Below are 26,174 nucleotides of genomic sequence, written 5' to 3' on the forward strand. Positions count from 1 at the left end.
TAACAACACTATAAACCAGCTATAAAGAAAAAAATTAAAATCATTATATAAAAAAAAATAATAAAAAAATAAAAATAAAAGAACAAGCTTTGAAAGTTTCCATCGTGGCTCAGTGGAAATGAATCTGACTAGCATCCATGAGGATGCAGGTTTGATCCCTGGCCTCGCTCAGTGGGTTAAGGATCTGGTGTCACTGTGAGCTGTGATGTAGGTTGCAGATGTGGCTTGGATCCTGCATTGCTGTGGCTGTGGTATAGGCCGGCAGCTGCAGGTCTGATTCAACCCCAGGCCTGGGAACTTCCATATGCCGTGTGTGTGGCCCTAAAAAGACCAAAAAAAAAAAAAAAAAAAAAAAAAGAAGCAGCAGCTTTGTAAGCCACAAGGATAAAACTATTTGGTAATGGGGTTGCTCACTTGGAGGTCAGCATAGACATTTTATACATTATATGATGTGCTTAATAAAATCTTAATAAAGAATGACCACATGAATTTGTTCCTTTCAATAAAAGATTCCCACTAAAGAGCAGGTAATCAAATACCTTCTGAAGTAAGTTTTGCCAGACACCAGGCTTCATTAATAATATTTATTTTAAAGATCACTTTTTATTGTAACAAATATAAAGTCATCAATGTTTTACAAATTGTCAAAAATGCCTTAAGTACAAAAAAAAATACATTAGTAAAATGAATGTTATACTGTATTATTTAGTATATACTTAATACTGTCAACATGCATACCATATGTCAGAAAAGCTCATGCATTACTGGAAGAGAGAAAAAATAAGATATAAGTGCTATATTGTCTGATTACAAATTCATTGCTTCAGTCAGTTTTCTTTCTTCAGGGATACCATTTACCTGCAATGTGTAAGAATGAATATGGATATGAGTTAGGTATGAACACTTTTAGGTTTTGAGAAAAAAAATTATGGCAAAGCATAATTTTCCATCTTCTTAACATTATTATAATTATGTTGCATTATTTCTCCACATTTGGTTTTTTTAAAAAAAGGAAATTCTCTATTAGTCATCCCTTCCTTGGGTCAAAGTTACAATGTTCTGTATTTCTCAAAAGGCATGGCCTGAGAATTCCTCCCACAACAAACAAAAAGAATGAGTTTGACTGCAGGACAAATGACTGTACCTTTTAATCGTGGCTCTTTAGAAAATGTCGTGTGGGTTGGAAGGGCAGAGAAAATGAGAAAACCTGAAGGGGCATCAAAACTAATGGCGTGGGTCTGGTCCAAAAGGTAGGACTACCGTCCACTTTTAACTGCTCTATTATCTCAGCAAGTGCTGAAGTCCAGGATTATAACACCAACACCTGGTTCATTTCTTAAACTTCTGATGATCTTTTAAAAGAAAACAACTAAGTAAAACAAACTTCAAAATATACCCTCCCTTGACAGATTCCTTATAGGAAGCTGCAAATTCTTTGTGATACTAGGACAACCAGGATGGAGGAAGAGAAAAGCTGTGGTGCCCGTGGAAAGACATACAGAGCAGAGGATCCATGCATATGCAGAGAGAATAGAGTAACTTACACACGGAGAAACAAACTTTATTTTTTCATTCAAATGAATAGGATGGGAATAAGGAATGTAAACCTGCCCGTTTAGCTCTTCCCTCCAGGAGGCACGACTCTATTTGGTCTTTACATTTATTTATCTGAGACAGAAACACAACAATCTATCATAATTATATAAAAAAAAAAAATGCTAGGGTGGTCTCCCTCCCTTTAGCACTTAGGTACTTGGGGACTCACCAAAAACAAGGACAAGAAGAAAACAACCAAGAAGAGATAGTGCACTTTAGGCAATAATCTACTCTAAATTATAGAAAAGTATAAGAAGACAAGAAGGTAATTGGCTACAATGTTAACTAAAAAGGAGATCAAAGCTTTCCTGACTCAAGCAAAATGCTTCCTCCCCAAAACCTGTTTCAGAAAAATAACTTAGAAAATTATGTTGAACAGCCTAAAATCCCCCTAGGGAAATTTGGCTCTTATAACATTTGCTCAGGCATAAATTGTCCTTGTATTTGGAAATGCTGCCTATTACTAAAATGTAGCAAGCTAACAAGCCTACTTGCTAAAAATTTATACAAATATCAAGTAAATCTCCTTAATATCATCTACTTAGGTTTCTTTATTTCCCCCAACGAAAGGAGGAAGAAATAAAATCTTGATCTTTTTAAATCTTCAAAAGAAATATTTACTATTTTTCTAGCTATTGTCTTGCTTCACTCCTTGTCTGAAATAACTAGGAATCAAAGGAAAAACATCTCAGGAGAGATGGAAGTCTATGAGATTAGTGAGAAAGAAGTTCTAGCATTTCTACCACAGAAATTTTCTTTAAAAGTTTTTCCTCTTCAAAAAAAAAAAAAAAAAATCATGAAATCAGTGGTAGTAGGGATTCATTTATTTCTTTGCTCTTTAGATAACACAAGTATTTATTCCTTCATCAGTCTCCTGAAGGCTCACACCGTAAAAACACCACAGCATCAATATATTGAACAATCTTGTTGAAACGTGTTTGCATTTAATTAAAACAAGCAATCTAAATTGTGGGGAAAGTTCTTATAAATGTTATTTCATAATTAAAATCTGATGAACAACTTCATGATACTTGCCTCAAATCTTTGAAAAGTTGTCAAACGAAAATCGCCTTAAATTCCCGAAAGCAGTAATAGAGAAGATAATTTTTTGAATGAAAACATGCAATAATTTTCTATACGTGCCTAAAGTTTTTAAGAGACTTAATAGCTTCCCGACCACAATACCACTATTCATACTCAGAATTCCACATCCAACTTACATTTTTAAAACTTCTCTTGCTTGTCCAAGAGAGCTACAAAGGCATTACTGGTTGCTCGGCAATTAGAACTAGGAATCAACCACTAATTGGAAGACAATCATGAATAAGTTATCTACTTGGTACTGAGATGAATGAAATAATTGGCTGTGGAAATTTTTTAGGGACACTTGAAAGAAATAAACTTAAAGAAAGCAAGTCTTAGGGAAATAGAATAGTACAGGGAGAATTGTCCACCATCTTGTTGTCACTAGTCATGTTATAACAGCTTTTTAAAGCAGCATTAAAACCAGGCCAACCCTTTCTCATTTATCCCCCTGAAGCCTCAGTGATTCGTCACAATGGTTTCCTTTTGTCAGAGTCAGTTTCAAGCTGCTCACTTACTGAGACAAATCCTGGAAGCATCCAAGCTGAGAATCTTTCATACCCAGAGGAAGAATAGAGAACTTTGCTGAAGGAAGGGGACTTTATTCAGTCTTCCTTAATTAGGCAGGACCTCCGTGGATGCTTTTGCTCTAAGATCATTTACCCTGTGTTTATCACTCTGATGCCAATCTAAGCAATAATCTAAGCTATTATTCTGAGGTTCTAACTCTGATGAAGGGATGACATAACTGCTTTGCCTTACTTGGTGAAGATAAGTTTCCTAAATTATACAGTATTGGAATTATCTTTTAACCTATTAGTTTCATCCATAAACATCAGATTATTACTTTCAGTACTCACCTGTAGTCTGCGGTTGGGGAATCTGAGTCTGGTGTGGCAAGTTCCTAGGAATGATTAACATTTTTTAGTAAAACTGTATTCGTCCACACACATGTAAATAGAAAGCAGATATGAAGTTGGGATGAAAACCTTTATCGCTAGAAAAGACCCCAGAAATCATCTAATCCAGCACAAACCTGCCCCCCCCAACACCATTCACAAGTTCATAAATGATGAAACTAAGGTCTGAGGAAGGAATAATAACAATATTTGATAATATGCATGGAGTTCCTCCTACATGCTATACTTTATCTGACAACAACATTAGACAGTAGATAATATTTTTCCCACCTCACAGATGAGGAAAGGGACTTAGAGTTCTGAGGCTACAGAACCAGCAAGTGGTGGATAAAGATGTAAACACAATGGCTCCAGGGCTTGTGGCTGTAGCCTGTACACTTTGAGATCCGGGTCTAGAACACATGCACCTTCACAGAACAACCGTCACTGACTTGCTAAACCTGGGATCCTCCATCCTCATTCCAGGGAATGACACTATCTATCTGCCCAGCTGCACTAGTCAAAACTCTGATGTCATCATCGACCTTGCCCCCTCTTTCACGTCCCACATCCAATCACTTGGGAAGTCTTCACAATTTCTTCCTCTCCCAATCCTCCCCATCTCCACTGCTATCTTGTTCGAAGTCTTCATCATTTCCCACTTGGATCTCTGCAACTGATCTGAACTGTTTCCTCATTCCCATTCTTGCTCCCTTATAATTCTTATTCTGTATACTGTGCACATTGCTGTCTGAGGGCCTTCTGAGACACTAATCTGATCATGTGGTTCCAATGAACACACTTCAGTACTTTTCTACACTAACCTGAAAATTAAATTTCAAGTTTCTTAGATGACCTAGAAGGCCACCGACATATCTGTTTCCTACACGGAGCCCTCCCTGAACTGCTTGAACAAGAACCACCACCACCATCTACTACTAGCATCTCTTGCACCCAACCAGCTCCCCTTTATTCTCGCAAACTCAACACAAAATTTGTTACAGTAGACTCGTATAACTCGTATAATTAAAAAATATTCTACAAGGAATGTTAATTAAAATAGTTAAGCTATTATTTTTAATTAAAAAATAGCATTTCAAGTACCACCTCTTCTATGCCTCTGCATGCTCTAAGCACCCCTTCCCCATTTAGGAACCACTGACCATGCTTTCATCCACATGCTGGTACTATATTTCTCCCACAGAATGTTAAATTGCCCCAAAGTGCCTTCACAGTAAGAACCTTCCTATTTTATTCAGCATGTCGAGCCATATCATGTAAAATAATTTTTGAAAGCACACATGAAAAAATGAAGATACTTAAGAATTCGCACATGATGTACCTATTTATTAACACTCACAGACACACATGCAGCTTCAAATTTTGTGTGAAAAATAGTTTAACAAAAAGTGTACAATTTCAATTCTGTGTGGAAGAAACTCTAGGAGTCAGCTCCTTGCTATAGAGTAAGGCTTGATCTAAGCCAGGGATTTTCAAGGTTTTTTGTTTCTCTTTGGCAGTGGAATTCCTTTTCATTGAAATCCTAAGCAGAACTCTTGATGTACAAAAGAGATAAATGTGAGGTTGCCTGAGTTGAAACAAGGGAGCCAGGAATCCCGCCTGCTTTGTTTCCTTTGACTCACATGCTGGCCCCTAAGGCATTTCTAAGAAACCTCCAAGAAACAAGAGTTTGAAAACCATTGATTTGAATCATCTCAGCCAGGCAAATATTATGTTCCAAATACAACGATCTAAAAAGGAAAACAGTACACACTAGTTAAATACTGTTTAAACACTTAAACTAATCCATAGGAATGTTAATGACTTTGAGTGATTTTTCTTTTTAATTTCAGTTACATTTAAAATATATGGTTAAGGAAATAAAATCAACTCTAATTTAATTTGAGGAAGTTAGTTAAAAATTTATCTTAATAATTACATTCTCTTTTTTGCTATTACTAAAAGCAGACTACTTATCCTTGTGTCATCTCAGGGAGTATTTTTCTTGTTTTATTTATTCTTTCAGTATTTCACACAACATATTTATAGTGCTTTTGATCATAAAAGTAAAAGATTAATTTACAAACCACAAAAAAGAAAATTAAGTTATAGATTCAACGTGAGAAAATAAACATCTTTACTAGCAAAGTCAAGATGCGATTTCATGTGCATTTGGGAAGCGGATATGAGTTTTGTTTTAACTTTTCAGGTACAACTACTTTGGGTCTATTCAACATGAGAAACAAACACAGCACACCTTACACACGCACACACACATGCCACGCTGTTCCTCATTTCCTATCATCTCTAGCTGGATCTAGCCTGTCAGCGGATTAAATCGATACATTTTACAAAATAAAGATACTACAGAGGACAAAGAAAGTCCTTCAAATGCCCTAGACAAAGACAACCAAATTCAAGATCAGGGATTGGAGGAAGGAGCTGGAATCCCTTCTCCTGCTGGCCAGTCCACTTTAGCTTTCTGTGGAACAGTTTTAAAACCACTAATCAATCTATGCCCTCCTATTTCTTCTCTACACTTCATTTTTTTCTTCCTTTGCCACAACGGCTACACTTTCCAAATAGCAATGAGGTTGGTTGAGAAGGTGCCACGCACACACCCCCGCAAGAAATCTGGAAGGGAGGTATGACCAATTGTGTGTGTTATACTGGTTTAGGGACATGAAAGATCTGCAGTGCATGTCCGAGTTGGTTAAGTGTGTGTTCCTTGCAATTTCAATTGAAGCTCAGATGAGTTACATACAAGTACAAAGTGTGCAGAAAGGGACTCAACAAAAAATATGTGGAGATTCAACATCCTGAATCTCCGAGGTTTGCACAGATTAACTGATTTTGTGGTTGCCCAAACTTGTAGCTACATATGTGAGCCTGTGTATGTTAAAGTGTTAGTATATCTATGATGGGCACATATGAATTATGTATTTCATTTAAAAGTTGAAGGGAGGGATCTCACTCATAAGAGTGCTGCTTCAGCCGTACCCGGAAAAAAGCCTACAACTAACTTTGCTATAGTAGAACAGAGAATGCAGTAAGAAAATGGAAACATTTCCTTCTTCGGTGAAAGCAGGCTGCTAAAGGCAATTAGAGGAGAGTGAGGGTTGACTTCAAATAAAAGTCCTATAATCCTTCAAAGAAAGGACCTTTATAAAGTCATAAAACTATTTAGGATAATTAAGTTATTAATGGACTAACTGAAAGTTTATTATGTGTAAACTGCATTACATAGAAAAAAAGACTTATGAAAACTGTAATTCTGTAAATTATTAGCATTAATTATTTTCTAATTTTACTACATTAATTACAGGCATTTAAATAGAAAATTATGTAAATTAGCCATTGCAAGAACTCTATCCTTTAAGAAAGCAAAGGTAATAACTTACAAATTTATAAATAAGTGATTTTGGGGGAGTACACAATTATTTATTATTTGTACAATCATGCTAAGGTAATTTGACATTCTTAGATATCCTGTAGAGTAATTCTATGAGTAAGGTTGATGATTATCAACTCATTATATGCTTACTTGCTTGAAAACTCAAAAGCAAAGAAAGGTTAAGTGATTTGTATAAAGCCAGAGAATCTGTGCCAGAGTTGAAAACAAATGACATTTGTTTAGTTATGTGGCATACAAAACACCTCTCTTTTGAATTACTATTGATCCAACAATAAGAAATAGCAATATCTTTTTGGAATTTCTCAATTATCAGTAAAATTGATATTACCCAAACCTTGAATTTTCTGCTCACAATTTTTTTCTACAAAAATGCTGATTTGAACCCTACGACTACTTTTACTAAAGAACTAGACCATTATTTGGGTCAGAAAAGGAAGGAAGGACATGAAGAAATTGAAAACATCATGATAGTTTCAAAGTTCAAAATCTAATTTTAATTAAAATCAATGTAAAATATACATGGAATATAAAGAAGAAAGATATTTATTTATTTTAGTTCCCCCCTCACACACACTTTTATAAAGCCAAAAGCAAGCTGATCACAGTTTTAAACTAAAGGAGTCCAAAGCTCTAGAACCAAAATTCATCAGAGATATTCCATCTATCACTTTCAGTGTATACTCACTGACTTTAAAAAAAAAAAAGTCAATGGCTCCAAAATATCTTTGGCTGCTTAACACCTCGTCAATGGGAAATCATTATCTTGATCCCCTGAAATATTCTCTTCAACTGATATTAACTTTTCTTGAAATGATTTTTTATTTATGGAATTTTACCATGAAGTTGGCTCTCACTATTACCCAAGGGGAGACAAATGGAAAAATACTTTAGATAAAAGCTAAAATGATTAGTTACTGAATATCTATAATTAGAAGACTTAATTTCTGCTTTTATACTTGTTAATTTGCAAAAGATTAAATACAACCCATCTCCTGTTTAGAGGGAGACCCAATCACCCTGGATTAAGTGTTAGGTTTAGTATAATGAATAAGGAAAATTTCTTGGATAGCCAATTAAAACCTTCCTAGAAAATGTTTGGGTACTTTCCCCTATTATTCTTTATATAAATTCCTCTATGAAGGTACCTCCCAATCAGGAAAAATCCATTAACACTGACGTTGGTTTAAGAAAAGAATGATGAGGAGGCAGATCTATCCCCAAAAGACCACATAAGCCATCACAAATTTAAGAATAAATTATTTTATTTTTTGGAAAATTGAGTATTTGGAATCCTCTTTTAATGTTTCTCATAAAGTTGCAAAATACTATAATTTCCAGGTAGTTTTTAGCTTTTCAAGGTTTACCATTTCTCTATCCCATTCAGACATTATCTTCCAATCAGCACTAATCGCTCACTTCTCCACATCATAATCGTGGGCAGTTTAAGGAAGTGTGAAAGTCTAGAGGCTGAGAAGCATGAACCAACCCACAAACAGCCCAACACTCTAGATGCCCCTTTTCACATATTCTGCACAGACCCCTCAGGGGGAATTAGGAAAAACCGGTCCCCTTTTGAAACTCTGTATGAAGGAAAGTAACAATACTTTTCCCACCTTCATCCCCAACAGAAAGATCAGAAATTCTGAATCCTAAAACCTAGGTTTTGTAAGTATTTAAATCTGGGATTCCCAATTTTTGTCTCCTACCACAACATAATATAAACATCCACCAGCTTCCAAACCCCAAAAAGTAGGGTCCTGGGATCGATACTATGAAAGCCTCACAGGGGGATGTGACCTGCAACCTGGTTTGGGAACAACCAAGCTAGTTTATCTCCCAATATTCATTTTAGGACCTAATATACATGTATGTGTAACTGGGTCACCATGCTGTAGAGTAGGAAAAAAAAATAATCTATTGGGGAAATAAATTTAAAAAAAGAAGAAAAAAAATAAATAAAATTCTATGCCTTGGAACTTGATTTTCTTAATATAAATCATTATGAATTCTTATCTCTGAGGTATAGCAGTCAAGTCAATAATATGTATAAATTTTAAGTCAATCCCCTTTTAAATATTTATTTATTTATTTACCTACTTACCACCCCTGTGACAAGTGGAAGTTCCAGGCCAGGGATGGAACCTGTACCACAGCAAGACTGCTGTGACAACATCATATCCTTAACCCACTATGTCATAAGAGAACACATGTAATGTATTTTTGATGGTTGGTAAGTTTTTGGTCAAAAACATAACCTCTGATCACAACAATGATGCTTTGGACAAAGCACATTTACTTTTAAGAGTTTGCCAAGATGGAGGTGGAGGGAATAGAAGAGACTGGGAATTTGGGGTTAATAGATGCAAACTATAGCCTTTGGAATGGATAGGCAATGGGATCCTGCTGTACAGCACTTGGAATTATGTCTTGTCACTTGTGATGGAGCATGCTAATGTGAGAAAAAAGAATGTATACATGTATGTGTGACTGGGTCACCTTGCTGTGCAGCAGAAAATTGACAGAACACTGAAATCAGCTATAATGGAAAAAAATAAAAATCATTATAAAAAATAATAAAAACACCTATATGGGTTAAAAAAAAAGAATTACTTTAGAAGTTAATTTTTAGCAATGAATTACAAGTCAGGGGACTGCCTACAGAGGAAAAAAAATATTCCTATTAATGGTAACATATATTCACTGAGCCACAAAGATGTATAAAAAGATACAGATGCAGAAAGCCTGACTATAGTATGGGATGGGCGACATTATGAATGGCGACATTATGGCTACTGTTCCTCAAGACTCTCAATGTCAGAGTTCCCTAGTGGCCTAGCGGGTTAAAGATCCAGTGATATCACTGAAATGGCTCCAAGGTCACTGCTGTGGCTCAGGTCTGATCCCTGGCTCAGGAACTTCTGTATGCCAGGGGCATGAAAAAAAAAAAAAAAAAAAAAGATAGAGACTGTCAAGGTCACGAGAAACAAGGAAGGTCTAAGAAAATTGCATAGGGCAGAGGAGACTAAGGAGATATGCCAATTATTGCATCCTAGACAGAATCCTGGAGAAGAAAAAGGACATTAAGGGAAAAACTAGTAAAACATGAAAAAACAAAAACAACCAGTCTAAAGTCTGGTTAATAGTAAAGCAATCATGTTGCTTTCTTAGTTGTGACAAATGTACTATGGCACTATAAAATGTTACATAGGGCAGGGGATCTCTGAAACTCTGGATTATTTTTGCAACTTTTCCATACTTTGAAAATTACTCCAAAATGAAGTTTATTGAACAATATATACATTAGCAGAGATCAAACTACATTTATCTTGTATTTCTGCACTATCATCATTTTAAAAGCCTGTCTATATTGTCTCTCTAATCTGAAAAGTAGGGGGAACACTGAATGTGATGAAATCCCTCCTTTCTAACAGGTGTTGTGTCTCCTGGACCTGCTCCAGCTTTCCTTCCCACTGCCTGTTCAATCACCTTGCCTGTAACCGGAATCAGGAATCCTTCAAAGTCAATGACCACATTATCTATCCCTGATTTGATATCAAGAAAGGTAAATAATCTAATCTCGGTTTTGACCTAATTTAGCTTTGCCTCTTATCCATATCTCAGTTTTATTATCTGCAAATGATTAAACATTTTTTTCACTCTCAAATTTAAGATGCCAGTCTGGAGTCCTAGGAAGCCTTAGACCAAATAGAAAAGATTACTGTGTAATTGATAAATAACTGCAGTAGCCTCTGTTACACAACTGTTACAAATTCTCTAAATCACAATGTTATCAGGTTCACTATACCTCAGGGACTGACTCCTTTAAAAGACCCAAACAAGTTTCTCTGCAGCTTTGAATGTTCCTGAGTCTTGCTTAGAAGCCAGCATAAACGTATATCCCTATGCCTGAATATTTCTGATGCTGAGTCTGAAGAATAAACAAAACATGATGTAGCTAGCCACAGTATTTATGAATGACAAATTCAGTACCGTTTGTATGAATGTATGAAGATGGAACGCATGCCCTTTTATGAAGAGTTACTTAATAAATACTAGGCAGCATTATTCAAAGATACACCTGGTTATCAAGTACTGTGATGCCTAATCATATATAATATCTCATTTTAACATTGAGAATTCAGTTCAATCCAAATGACCAAAACATTTATATATGTGTGTGTACTTGGTGCTGAAATAAACCTTTAAAAACCGGTAAGGAGTAAAAGCTGAATTTGTTTGAAGGACAGCTGTGATGAACCTGACACAATAAATTCACTATTTTCTGGCATGGTTAGAAAATGAGGTTAATCACATATTCTGGCTTATAGGGAGTTACCATAGAGACCATGCACATATTATCCATTTCCAAGAATAAAAGAAAGATAATACACACTCAACATTGAAACTACACTGAATGTAATTTAATTCTCCTCTGATGAGTCAGATGTACTTGACGATCTTGCAGTGCCTCAGAATAATCATTGTGAACATCATCAATTATCTATGTACCCTATTTAAATAGAAGTGTTAGTTAATGGACTTTTTCCATTAGCAGAAATCTGAATATTATACAGGTTTTTCTGGACTTAAAAATACATATATGGTCAAATTGTTGTAAGTTCAATAAAACAAATAGATCTGATTCATTTGCAAATAGATCTGATCAACATAATGACAGTCTTGATAGGGTTATGAAAGGATCAGGAAGATGCTTTTGGTTATAAACTAGATAGGAAATTTTATTTTCCTTGTGTATTAGTAGTAACAACACTGCAAAATCTTTTTCTTTTTTTCTTTTGTCTTTTTAGGGCCATATCATGGCATATGGAAGTTCCCAGGCTAGGGGTAGAATCAGAGCTGTAGCTGCCTGCCTACACCACAGCCACAGCAAAGCCAAACCTGAGCCACGTCTGTGACCTATGCCACTGTTCATGGAAACCTGGGTCCTTAACCCACTGAGCAAGGCCAGGGATGGAACCTGAGTCCTCATGGATACTAGTCCGGGTTCATTACCACTGAGCCACAATGGGAACTCCACAACACTGCAAAATCTTAATCACAGAGAATCAAATGTTAAGGAGTTCTTCTCAACATAATATGATTAGAAAGCATATCTGAAAAAATGACCCAGATTTTTTTCCTCCCTTAAACTTCAACAACGATAAAGTTTTACTGACTTAAAAACATATTCGAGTTTCCTTATTCATTACAATGAACATTTCTCCCTTCTAAAATTCAATAGCATTGTTATTTTGTCAATAGAAGCATTTCCCAAACTGTGTTTTTTTAAATAGAGTTACCTCTTCTGACCTTTTCCCATGGCTCAGAAAGCGTATCAACACACTAAAGGCTCTGAGAACTCATGTAGTTTAAAAACACACAAAAAAACAAAAAATCCTGCTTCTCAAATGTATTTGACCATTTCATTTTTGAAGATATATATCAACATTTGAAGAAGGTATATCAACATTTAACTAGCACTCTTGGGTAAAGAATATAAGAAACAGTAGCCTTAAAGAATTCTTTAATTTTTTTCATTTTGAAAATGAAGGATAACGCTGTTCATCATTTTCACCTAAAAAAAAGACAGGAGAGATTGCTAAATTGTAAACTATTACAATATTCTAGAATTTTTCCTAATTTTTCTCATTAGGATCTAATAATCCTGATAAAGTATGTTTCATGATAATCCAGTAACCATCAGAGAACACAGAGATCCATCAGTTCAGTTTTGTAAGAGTTTAACATTTACATCCCTGATAGAATCTTAATGTTTCCAAAACTCAAAATTTCCCCCACTGCTAACAGAAAGTGAATCAATTACTCGCACACACACATACCTTGGCAATAACAAGTAGATATTGTTAGAGGACTCCAGGAAAATATTCATAAAACTTTTAGATTGCCAAAGTGTTTTGGACAAATTTATAGTCTGATTGTCTATACTACTCATATTAATTATTTAATCTTCAAGTTACCACATGAACTTTACACAATTGCAAAATAAGCATCTGCAATGGGAAAACTTTTGCACCCAAGATGATTCCTCAAGAAATCTTTAACCAGGAAGAGGTTACTTTGTTATCATACCCTAATGTTTATGTACATACACGTTGGTGTCTGTGTATGTGGGGGGGGAGGTGTGAGAGGGTTTTCTGTATATCCACTCTATTGACAAAAGTAAACTCAAAAAGAGGAGGATCTCAAAAACAACGGTGTGACTTCCTTGGGATGTTAAATTTAAACCCGTTTTAACATACGTTTGGAAAAAAATTAAGAGCCATGTTCTTAGAAATAAATGACAGTTTTACCTACAATTTCCTTACACCAAAACTGAGCTTCTAGACATATAAATATTCTCAAGAGCAGGGGGGCAATTTTCTCCTTCAATCTCCCCCATCCCTACCCCTTACAAAAACCTCTTCTAAGCTTTCTGACCACAGTCCTTGTAGCACTACAGACAAGGTTTGCACTACGTTGTTTATAGCCAAAATTGGAACTACTCATTTTGATATATAAGCAAATCACACACACAAAAAAAAAACCCTAAAAACTCTGAGGCAGAAAATTCAAACAGATCTCTGGTAGTAACATGAAAAAAAAAAAAAATAAGTTAACAGAACCAAATAATTCTAATAATAACTCTAAAAAGTAATTAATTTTGTATGCTTTAGGATATGCCTCAATTTTCACAATTAACTCAGCTTTGAGCAAACATAGGTTAGTTTATTAGTAATGCCAATTTCTTAAATATTAAGGTAAATGTCATCTTGTTTGGATTAGTGAAGGAAAAACGGCATTTCCTGAAAGTAATTCCATTTGGATCAGCATAGTGGTGCTGGGATACACTATCAGTGTTCTTTGGGTATTTTCTCTTCCAGTGACAAACAAATAAACAAATGCAACAATAATGAAGAGCTTTGGTCTTTATAGACATTAAGTAGATACATTCATGCATTAATAATTATGATTCCAAGTGGATACTCACTGCTGCGTTTGCATCAACGGCATATTAGTGCTCTCATAATTGTCTGCATGTAGAGGAGGCATGATTTCCCCAGTTACTGGGTGAAACACAGGGAGTGTTGACAGCGGCCACGCTATCTCTCTATTCTTGGACATGTCACGGAGTTCTTTGGTAGATTTCTGAATAGCACTATGATGAACCAGTTGGATGCTAGGTCAAAAAGAAATAAAACAACAAATATTTAAAATGTGCATTAGTTCCATGGGTCATCAGTTTGAAAAAATTATGAAATCATTTTTTCTTTTTAAAATAAGGCATTAAGACATTATTGCACTTTGTGCATTCTACAAGTTATTTCAGAAAAAGATACATTTCACATATTTTTAACATAACAAAACCAAAAATAACCCAATTTTTAAGTAAATGTATCTCTTGTTAAACTAAGCTATAAAGCATTGTGCTAATATTACAGACCTAGGTAGCAAACTACTATTCTATTTAATTTCTACGACTAAGATAAAACTACCATAGCTTTTATATTGTTGTTTCTGATGGGGCATTTATAAATACTCACATAAGTTTCATTTTATGGTAGGTTATTACTGTAGATTCAGGAAAACGTGTATGAAAGGTCTTTTCATCTGTTCTCTGGTTTATAGAAATGCAGATTGGGAAATCACATAATATAAATGGCAAGTTAATATTCTGAATCTGAAATATTTTAGGTTTAATTTTTATCTCTATAATCTTAGTTTTCATTCCTTTTTATTTTTAAGTTTCTACCCCTCCTAAATAACTCTATTTAGAAAGCAGCTTTCACATTCATGAAATCAACTATGAAAGATGATGAGTGGGGATAAAAAGCATGACACACATGTATGGAGCATGATGAGCAACGGAGACGTGGGGAAAAAAATGAAAAAGAAAATAACAGGAAAGAAGACACTTACTCTGGTGTTTGCATGTTTCTCTTTTCCCTAGAAACAAAACAAAATTTATGAATTAAATAATAGCATTGATATTTGGAACATTAAGACTATATGCTCATGGATCTTGCATGATGTGGAAATGCTGACACTGTTACTATTAAAGGCAACCAGGCAGCACCTGCCACCAGGTTTACAAGATGACTTGGATGAGGACACACACAGAGATGGAATACTGATGAGAAACACATAGAAAAAGTGGGGAAAAAATGGAGATTAAGAATCAAGCTCTTAGAAATAAATTCTATGACATAATGAAATACGGCTACATGTAAAAATGGAAGGAATTGTTACTTGCTGCTTTATTCATTTTTTATCCTTCGCTTTCTTACCCTGACTTCCAGATAATCTCGGGAGACTATTTTAATTGACACAGAGGTCCAGAAAGTACTAACTATTCATGAAAATTCATTATTCAAATTATCATCTTATTTTCATTAATTTACTCCTAAGTTTTTATGTATCTATATAGATTTTTCATCGTTTAGATTGTATCACCGTGTTTGACAGCAGAACAATTTCAAGAAGAATTCTGACCATCATTTCTGATCAAACTGACTGAGACAATTTACTTAAAGTGCAATTACCACGTCAATAGCTTCTGCAGTCTCTGCTTACACAAGACGGCTTGTATAACCAAAATATCTAGCCTCAGTTATTCTTGGGACTATTTTGCTAGCATGAATTTACATCTAGTCTCAATAATTGTTGGATAAAGTAACTGTATCCTCTAATTTAATTTACTAGACTCAAAACTATTTTAATTCATTTTAAAGGCATAAAGTACTGTAGTTGAACTTGAACACAATTTCAATTCATTTATAAAGTGTTTTATGAACTAAATGAAACTTGGCTTTTAATGGAATCTTGTATGTTGTTATCTTAGTAGCTCTATAATTTTTTATTAGTGTTTTAAAGTACTCACACGCCTTCCCGTCGGCAGCACATGATATAAGCAAGTATTAGAAAAAGGACCAATGCTACTGCCGAGGGCACAGCCAGTGTAATTAGGAAATCCGTGTAATAGTCTCTGCTTTTCAAAGAATCGGAAGGGGGTTTGTACTCTCCACCATCAGGTAAAATCCCTTCTCCACGAATCACTTCCTGATAGGTGGACACTTGCTTTGTTTTATCAACCTGATGCAAAAGAAGACAATTACACATCAAATTAATGGCTGCAAACATTATGAGTTTAAGATCTAGACATAGCAAGAAAGTCTTTGACAAATTTCTAAAAAGCAATCTTTTCCAATTACTTTTCACCTTGAACTTGCAATTATTTATGGAAGCTAGGAAGAAGTAATGAATAAAAGTAATAAAGAGTTTATATTGGCCTACTTTCTAGGTCCTTCTCACAACCTATACACATACATAAATGTATACCTACATAATAAATGTGTGTGCATGTATGTGTGTAGTTCTTTTTTAGTTTACTCCCTCCAAAGCACAAGCCCTTTATACTACCATGTATATTTTCTGTTTCCTAGTGACAAACCACTAGTGCAGATGTTAAAAAACCGTGAACTAGCTGGTGACCAGTAGGTAGTCTGGTTTCTAAGTTAGTGAAAGATAAAAAAAAGAGAGACAAGGACAATTTCTAAATGATTACAACCCTGATCTTTCTGCTGTCCAACTGATGGAAGTAGCTTTTAGGAGCTAGTTTAAGGAACACATAACCCATCCAATGCTATAGTGTTATTAAATTCTATCCCAGGCTCAAAATTGTATCATACTTGTACTATATTGATTTACCTCCACATTAATTGAACTGCTTTCACAGCGTTGCATTTAATTACGCTAAGGCTTTTACTGAAGGGCACCAGAAAAATAGCTTTGTGAAATTTGTTACTACATTTGTTCCCCTCTTTTAAAAATATGTTGGGGAGAATTATCTATGGCATTTCTCAAATTCTCTCCCATAAAACTCCACAGGAAGAATTTTGCTACCCATATAGTGCTACTAAAAAAATTTATTTGCTGCCAAGAAATTGATGCTCTACCTCCTTCAAGAATGAGAACTAAATAACAGATGAATTTCCTGATTTAATCTGGGACATTAGGAGGCTGTTGTCAAATTTGACCTTAGGCTTATGTTTCGATCAAGTTTAGGTCCTAATTTTTCATTTCTTTTATATTTTATGTTTATTATCTGACCCTTTTATTTGAGCCTCCTGAAATCTTCTGTGCTTAAGATGTAACCTATAAATAAATACATGTAAAAGAAAAAACAAAAATTCCCAAGCTTTCTATTTATGAAGTCTTACCACAGAAACTAAAATATTCAAAGCATGAGTCATTTTTAAACCTTTAGAAATTAGGTAATATTCCTAACCATGATCATTGTACAGCACAGGTTAAATGCCACTGTCAGGGCCCACTGTCTACTGGCTCTGAAGAGAGGTGTCTATTTAAGCTACAACTGCAGCCATTCAGTCTTTTGCACCCTTGTACGATTAGCACTGTGAGTGAAAATACTGAGATTTGTTGATTAAATATTTATCTATAATGCAAATAAATCATAGATAGCATCTGAATAATTTTACTTTATGGAAGACAGAGAAAAGGCATTATTTTCCTAAGACACAAGAGACGTGGCCAAGGGCCACAGGTGCTAAGTGTTGCAGTGTGAGCAGTATGTTCCTGGTCCCAGATCTGGGAAAGGTGCCTGCAGCTGGTTTGCTAAACATGAAGTGACACTTGTGTTTATGTGTCAATAACTTTGTTCAAATGTCAACTTTAAACTTAGACCTAATTCACTCACCACCAATCATCAAGAGTTGACAGAAGTTAAATCTAAAGGTCACTAATGAAATAAAACAACTTTCCTATCTTTCAGAAAGGATTAAAAATATGAGAGAAATTTTATATAAAATATATATCTTACATATATATGAAATCTTACCCACATTTTCCTAAGCCTTTAAGCATGCTAATAATTAAGAAGTGATTTCAAAAGAAATGTTTAACTTTAGGGGCTGTAGATAAGATTCTAACTTTTCTCTCCTTTTCCTTTTATTCCCTGATCTACAATTTGAGTTTCTAGGGCACTAAGCATAGCACACTATTGCTTTATTTTCAAATGTATTATTGTACTCCGGTCTTTCCTTCCAAAGTGGGATGGGGCAGCATTTCTGAGGCTTCCTGCACATGTTACACTGACCCCAAAGCCTATCTTGACTTAGCAGCCACCTGGATGTCGCAGGGGATCATTTGGACCACCTGCCAAGCTAATCTGGCCCCAACAACTAATCAAGGGTAGACCTGAGTACAAAAGCAGTAGTACTATTTCTTAAATGGATGCACTGTCAATGAGTTTGCCAAATCCTTCAAGTCAAGGGAAGTCAATTGCAGTTAACAAAGTAAACCCAGGATTTGTTCCTAAGAGCAATTCAGGTTTTAGTCAAATATTCCTAAACATTCCAGCCACATCACTTCTAATTACATTTGCAAAAACAAAATAAAAACTTACCAATGAAATTTTGCACCAGTCAATGTAAAACTGAGTACGAAATTTTTTATCACATGTTATTACAGGCTCCATCTCTTGACTGCATCTCAATTGATTCTGTGGATTTTCAACTTCTCGTAAACAAGAAGAAAATGGGACGTCGGCACCAACCATAACATAAACGCTGCAAAAATGTGAAACTCTCAGGTTATCCTTTAAGAAAATTGGAAACACTGAAAAACAATCTACCCTGAAAGCAGGATTTATCCTTTTGAATTGAGAGATTACCTAGAATCATCCTTAAGGTAGGGGCCTAGGCTTTAAAAGCAGTGATTCATGTAGGGCCTTCTTTTCATTCTTTCCTTTATTCAACCAATATTTGCTGAGTACTTTGATGTAGTACCACTCTCTTGATTCTCTGCTAATTTCTAAAAATTTTTTCACTCTATGTAATTCAGAATAATCATGCATCATGTTTTGATTACAATATGTGATAGACCACTTACATTCAAAAATTATTCTCAAAGAAAATTGTTTAGAAAACATTATCACTAAAAGAATTATCAGTAGCAAATCTTCATTTAATTTTTTTTCATTAAAAGAATTTTTTTTTGTCTTTTGTCTTTTTAGGGCCACACCTGAGGCATAATGGAGATTCTCAGGCTAGGGATCAAATCAGAGCTATAGCTGCTGGCCTCTACCACAGCCACAACAATGCCAAATCTGAGCGATGTCTGCAACCTACACCACAGCTCATGGCAACGCTGGATCCTTTAACCCACTGAGCAAGGCCAGGGATCAAGCCCATGTCCTCATGAATACTAGTTGGGTTCGTTACCACTGAGCCACAGTGGGAACTCCTGATTTAATTTTTAATAAGACTGTGATATTATATTCTAGAGGTGTGGAGCTTTAGGAAGGCTCATCAATTCTACCTAGGAGTTCTGTCATCTTTTCTACTGCATAGACCCCCTACTATTAGGTCTCTCATTATAAGGTCTCTCAATCTTTCATCTAAGAAGTTAATATAAGAGAAAAAGTATTGTTTGGTGGTACAAGTTAGGCAAACAATTTATTTCCTTGTTGTGTATCTTAGCAACTGGGGGAAAGAACTCTACTTAATTGGCTAGTAAGAGGTTCACAATAAAAGACAGTGCTAATAGCATTTAAATAATCTTGGAAGAGCTTGAGAAGGTAGAAATTTTGTAGGTTTTTCAAAATAAAAGGGAAAATCAGGAAATTACTCTAAATAATATTACTTCCTTTCCCAATGACAATACCATAGCCACTTATAAAATGGAATAAACCCATTAAAATCCTCAGCTGTCTTCTTTGCAGAAATTGACAAATTGATCCTAAAAATCATAGGGAAATTCAAGGGACCCAAAATAGCCACATGCACAAAAAAATTTTTGATGAATAAAAACAAAGTTGGAAGACTCACAATTACCAATTTCAAAACTTACTACAAAGCAATAGTAATCAAGAAAATTCAGTACTAGCATAAAGCTAGGCATGTAGATCAATGAAATAGAATTCAAAGTCCAGAAATAAAACCTTTAGTAAGCTGATTTTGTCACAAGGGCCAAGACAATTCAGTAGGGAAAAAAATGATCTTTACAACAAATGGGTATACTGGGATAACTAAGATATCCAAATGCAGAAGAAGGAAGTTGGTCCCCTACCTCACACCATATAAAAATTCACTCAAATCAGACTTAAATGTAAGGGCTAAAACTACTGAACTCTGAGAAAAAAAAACAGGCATAAATTTTCATGACCTTCGATTAGGCAATGGTTTCTTAGATATGACAGCAGAAGTTTCATCACTAACAGAAAAAAAAAAAAAATAACCTGGACTTAAACTTTGTGCTTCAAAGGACATCATTAAGAATGTGCAGGAGTTCGCTTTGTGGCACAGCAGAAATGAATCCAACCAGTATCCATGAGGATGCAGGTTCAATCCCTGGCCTCAATCAATGGGTCAGCGATCTGGTGCTGCTGTGAGCTGTAGTGCAGGTCACAGATGCAATTCAGATTCCACATTGCTGTGGGGTAAGCCAGCAGCTGTAGCTCCAATTGGACCCCTAACCTGAGAACTTCCACATGCCACAGGTGTGGCCTTAAAAAGCAAAAACAAACAAACAAACAAACTAAAAAAACGTGTAAAGGCAACCCACAGAAAGAAAAAAAAATTGTAAATCATATCTAATAAGGGACTTGTTTATACCTATAACATATAAAGGACTCTTGAAACTCAATAACAAAAAGATAATCCAATTTTAAAACAGCAAAGGATCTGAATAGATATTTCTCCAAATAACATATACAAACATCTAATAAGTGCATGAAAAGATGCTCAACATCAATAGCTATCAGTAAAATAGAAGTCAAAACCACAATGAGACCACTTCATACCTATTAAGATGGCTATAATGAAAAAAGGTAGATAATAGGAAGTGCTGGTGAGGATGCAGAGAAACTGGAACTCTCCTCCTCTCCTTGTGGGAATGTAAAGTGGTGCAACTGCTTTTTAAATAATTTGGCAGCTCCTCAAAAGGTTAAATACAGAATTACCATATGACCCAGAAATTCCATCCCTAAATTTATGCTCCAACAGAAATTTAAATATATACCTATAAAAAAACCTTATACATACATGTTCATAGCAACATTATTCATAATAGTCAAAAAGTGGAAACAACTCAAATGTTCATCAAATGATGAATGGATAAAAGGTGGAATAGCCATATAGTAGAATATTACTCAGCCATTAAAAAGAATGAAGTACTGTATATGCAACAACGTGGAAGAAAACTTGAAGACACGATGGTAAGTAAAAGAAGCTGGTCACAAAAGACCACACATTGCATGATTCCACTAATATGAAATGTCCAAAAAAGGCAAATTTATAGAGACAGCAAGTAAATAAATTGTGGTTGCCTAGGGCTGGGGGTTTTGATGGTGGTGACTGTTATGGGTATGGGAAGGGAGTGTTGGGAGGATAAAAATGATCTAAATTTTACTGAGGTAATTATTGCACAACTTTGTCCATAAAATAAAATCCACTGAGTTATATATACTTTAAATTAGTTAACTGTATGGGTATGTATTCATATCTCAATAAAGCTGTTATTTTAAAAATGAAATGAGGGAGTTCCATTGTGGCGCACTGGAAATGAATCCAACTAGGAACCATGAGATTGTGAGTTTGATCCCTGGCTTCACTCAGTGGGTTAAGGATCCAGTGTTGCCATGAGCTGTGGTGTAGGTTGCAGATGTGGCTTGGATCTAATGTTGGCTGTGGCACAGGCCAGTGGCTACAGCTCATATTAGACTCCTAGCCTAGGAAACTCCATGTGCTGCCAGTGTGGCCCTAAAAAGACCAAAAAAAAAAAAAAAAAAAAAAAAAAGACATGAACAAAAGTATGGCACAAAAATTCAAAGCTATGTTAATGTAAATATGAAGTCATACCCTGAATTGACAACTGTGTCCCAGAGTATGATTACACAAACCCATTTTGTTGCTCTCTGTGTAGAATTTATATTTGGACTTACGATTCACTTGAAAGATTTTTTCTTTTATCTTTCTTTTTTTTTTTTTTTTTTGCCTTTTGTTTTTTTAGGGTCGCACCCGCAGCATATGGAGGTTCCCAGGCTAGGGGTCAAATCAGAGCTATCTATGGCTGCCCGCCTAGCCTATACCAAAGCCACAGCCATGCAGGATCCCAGCCTCATCTGTGACCTACACCACAGCTCACGGCAACGCTGGATCTTTAACCCAATGAGTGAGGCCAGGAATTGAACCCACAACCTCATGGTTCCTAGTCGGATTCCTTTCCGCTGCGCCACCACAGGAACTTCTGAAAGAAGATTTTTTTAAAAACTATCTTTGAAAGACAAATAGTATCTATTGGACTGAAATTAAAATTCAAGTTAAAAATAAAAAGTTCAGAAAAAGTAGCTATCAGAAACCACTGGTAAAGAATTTAGAAGATTAGTGAATAAAAATAAATTCCATTTACAACAATTTATTACTTTTAAGCCTCATATAAAGGCAATTTCTATCCTCTTATAAACTGCCTAGCAAAGACCATATTTTCCTTGATAATTTTGAAATAAATTTATAAATACAGAAATAAATATTTTTAAAACTGTTAAAAGTTCTCCTCCTTTTACATAACATTGATTTGCATTTATAATTAGTAAGATTTTAAATTAATTCGCTTCAAGATAACATAAATGGGTATAAACATAGGTTTTCGGTGCTTTGAAATGTTTATTTTTCCCCCTCAAATTATAAAAGCAATATAAAAACATTACCTAAAACTTGGGATATAAAAACAATTAATTTCTATTACCAAGATCACGATTTTCATTTTCCAATGTACTTTGCGTAATATTTTTAAAGTGCATATATTTTAACCTAATTGCAATCATCTCTAAAATATAATTTCATATCCTGCTTTTTCACTTAATGTGTCATAAGCATTTCTCATATTGTACAGTCTTTGTAATTATAGTTTTATAGCAATATAATTTTTTAAGTGCACATGATTTATTTAGTACTTATTTCAGAATTGGACATGTAAGCTGCTTTCAATTTTTTGATGTTATAAATAATATTGTAAAGACCATCTCTACGAGTATTCTTTAATGTTACTATCTTAAAAGAGATGCCTAGAAGTGGAAACATTTTTATGACAGTTGACACATACTGCCAAATTACTTTCATCTCTACATGGATGATTCAGAAGCTTCACAAACTTAATATGTTCCGAACTGAGCTCATCATCACCCCACCCCACCTCCACCTGTTGCTCCTTCTATCTTCTTCTCTCTCAGTGATTGGCATGGCCAGATGCTTAAGCACCATCATCTCTAACTCTTGTCCTTTTCCCTACATGTTCAATCTATCATCAGTCTCTGACATTTACCCTGAAAGAACTCTCATACACACCTGTCCACTTTTTGTTCCATCCCACTGCTACCACCCCGGTTTTAGTCACTGTCACTTTCCACATGGAGTGAAGTGAAGCAACAGCCCCTTGACCATTCTCCTTGAACCCAGTCTCTCTCACTGTCCTTAGGAAGCCCACTAGCAGAATGAATGATACCAGTTTAAAAACAGAAGCAACTGTATATTTCCAAGTTGCTAAGAGAGTAGTTCTTTTTTTTTTTTTTTTTTTTTTTAAGGGCTGCACCCGCAGCATATGTTTGTAGGTTCCCAGGCCAGGGGTCTAATTGGAGTTGCAGCTGCTGGCCTACACCACAACTGCAGCAACGCCAGATCTGAGCCATGTCTGTGACCTACACCACAGCTCACAGCAACGCTGGATCCTTCACCCACTGAGTGAGGCCGGGGGTTGAACCTGCATAATCATGGATTCTAGTCAGATTCGTTTCCACTGAGCCATGATGGGAACTCTGAGAATAGTTCTTAAAAGTTCTCATTACAAGAAAAAAAATGTAAATGTGTGATGCTATGGGTGTTAAGTTACTATGATCATTTCACTAAATATGCTTATATCAAATCATTATGCTATACACCTTAAACTTATCCAATGTTACACTGTCAATTATAAAACTGGGAAAATAAATAAGTTAATATGTAAAATATATAAGACTACTCAAGAGAAGTAGATAATGGATTTGCCCTGTAGGTCAAAAAAATGCACGTTTGTTATTTCTTTTGTAGAGTAAAGTTTCAACATGTTGGCTTTTTAAAAATATAACTTTGAGGCATTCCCGTTCTGGCGCAGCAGAAAAGAATCCGATGAGTATTCATGAGAATGCAGATTTGATCCCCAGCCTTGCTCGAACACCAGGTCAAGGATCCAGTATTGCCGTGAGCTGTAGTATACGTCACAAACGTGGTCTGAATCCTGTGTTGCTGTGGCATGCACCAGCAGCTGTAGGTCCGAATTGACCCCTAGCCTGGGAACTTTCATATGATGCGGGTGCAGCCCTAAAAAGCAAATAATAATAATAATAATAATACAATTAAATTAAAATTTAAAACTATGTATATATATATATATAATGTCTACGAGACCATGTATAACACTAATAATTCTATGCTATACATGCAAAAATTACATTTTTCACAACCAGCTGTTTTCCTAGATCTTTGACATGGAGCTATTTTGAATGGCTAACTTTTTGAAATGCACAAATTAAAAATTTTTATGAAATGAAAGGAAGATTATCTTTACCTTTATGACCTCATCTACATGCTTTTAAACTTTCAAATATATTTAAATAGATGGGATAGGAGCATATTACCAAGTACAAGGCTCTCAAGCAATGTTAATGAAACATGGTGACTCAAATTGTTAGGGATTGATACACTGAAAAAAACCCTTTTCCTTATGAAGTATTGTTTCTTCGTGCCAATTTGAACAACTCAATTTCCCTTGAGGTAAAGACCATTTACTGAGGCCTTTACACATACAATGTGGAGAACTAAGTTATAGGTAAAAAATTAATTCAAAACTGCTTTTTTCAGCAATAGCCAGATAAATAGATCCAATGATTGTATTTTTACATAATCATCCAAGTAATGAAGGTAGTTGTGTATACATGATATAAAGGACCATTTAGAGAAGAAGATGTCCACATTTGTTACCTGTTGCCTGAGAACTTTTAAGCTCTTAAAAGAAAAGGCATCATGATTCCTACCTCTGTCCCCCACCTCACTTCTTTGTTCCGTGCACATCAGTCAATCGAAAAATAAGAATAAAGACTAAATAAAACTAAATAAAGAATCTAGTTCAGAATAAAAATTAAAGAATAATGGTCGCTTCTAGACCCTAGTTTTACTGCTTGTTACTCCTGTTTACTGGAGAAGGGATGAATTATTTTATCACAGAAGGAACTGGCACACAAGATTCAGCTTCTCCTGGGTTGTTTTTTTTTTTTTTTTTTTTTTTTTTTTGCAGGAGGATTTTCCTGCTTGAAGAAGGGAGGCATTTGGTTTGCATCTATTAACCCCAAATTTCCCAATCCATCCCACTCCCTCCCCCTACCTCTTGGCAACCATAAATCTATTCTCCACGTCCATGATTTTCTTTTCTGTGGATAAGCGATGAGATCCTGCTGTACAGCACCGGGAAGTATGTCTAGTCACTTATGATGGAGCATGATAATGTGAGAAAAAAGAATGTATACGTATGTGTAACTGGGTTACCTTGCTGTACAGCAGAAAATTGACAGAACACTGTAAACCAGCTATAATGGAAAAAATAAAAGTTATTATAAATGAAAGATAAAAAATTAAAAATAAATTAAAAAAAGAAGGGAGGCATTTGGGTCTGGTCTACTCTCTTAGCCATGTGGTGGAACTTAGCAGGATTACTTGCTAAAATGAAAATTTTAATTTAAACTATTTTCAGCCAAGATAAAATCCAAACAACTTTTCCTGGTGTACAAGGCCTTACAGGGTCTGGCCTTTGCCTTTTTGATCATTATCATTTCTGGAACCCTGACCCCATTTCCTCACAAAATAGGTTTCCAGATCGACTAGGCGTCCTCCTACCCAAGCTGTTCCCTCTGCCTAGACCCTTACTTTCTCATTTGTTGAACAGGCTAATTTGTACTTATTTAAAACTCGTATTAGGGAGTTCCTGGCATGGCACAGCAGAAACGAATCCAACTAGGAACCCTAGGTTCAATACCTTGCCTTGCTCAGTGGGTTAAGGATCCGGCATTGCCCTGAGCTGTGGTGTAGGTCACAAACACAGCTCGGATCTGGCGTTGCTGTGGCTCTGGCGCAGGCCGG

At 35.4% G+C, this 26,174-nt stretch overlaps 1 protein-coding gene across 20 annotated transcripts in view; it reads right to left on the minus strand.

Annotated features, from left to right (window-relative positions):
• Window positions 1-570: 570 nt before the first annotated feature.
• SGCE (sarcoglycan epsilon) overlaps window positions 571-26,174 on the minus strand; it is a 71,187-nt gene continuing 45,583 nt past the window's right edge. For 5 of the 20 annotated variants that reach the window (XM_084974101.1, XM_084974097.1, XM_021101977.2 and 2 more), the window contains 7 exons: window positions 18,416-18,578; window positions 15,872-16,083; window positions 14,911-14,937; window positions 13,982-14,170; window positions 3,540-3,583; window positions 2,632-2,666; window positions 571-858 (listed from right to left, as the gene is read on the minus strand). In XM_084974101.1, the coding sequence (XP_084830227.1) occupies window positions 808-858; window positions 2,632-2,666; window positions 3,540-3,583; window positions 13,982-14,170; window positions 14,911-14,937; window positions 15,872-16,083; window positions 18,416-18,578 (721 nt within the window). In that variant the 3' untranslated portion in view covers window positions 571-807. Of the gene's footprint in view, window positions 859-2,631; window positions 2,667-3,539; window positions 5,330-13,981; window positions 14,171-14,910; window positions 14,938-15,871; window positions 16,084-18,415; window positions 18,579-26,174 lie in introns of all 20 variants that reach the window. The other 15 variants (XM_084974104.1, XM_084974102.1, XM_084974105.1 and 12 more) reach the window with 6 other exon arrangements.

Source organism: Sus scrofa, chromosome 9 (genome assembly GCF_054392235.1).
Source record: "Sus scrofa isolate SSC_HxYL_T2T_F1_AM1 chromosome 9, Sscrofa_HxYL_maternal_Yorkshire_Landrace_v2.0, whole genome shotgun sequence".
In the NCBI taxonomy this organism is placed as follows: Eukaryota; Metazoa; Chordata; class Mammalia; order Artiodactyla; family Suidae; genus Sus; species Sus scrofa.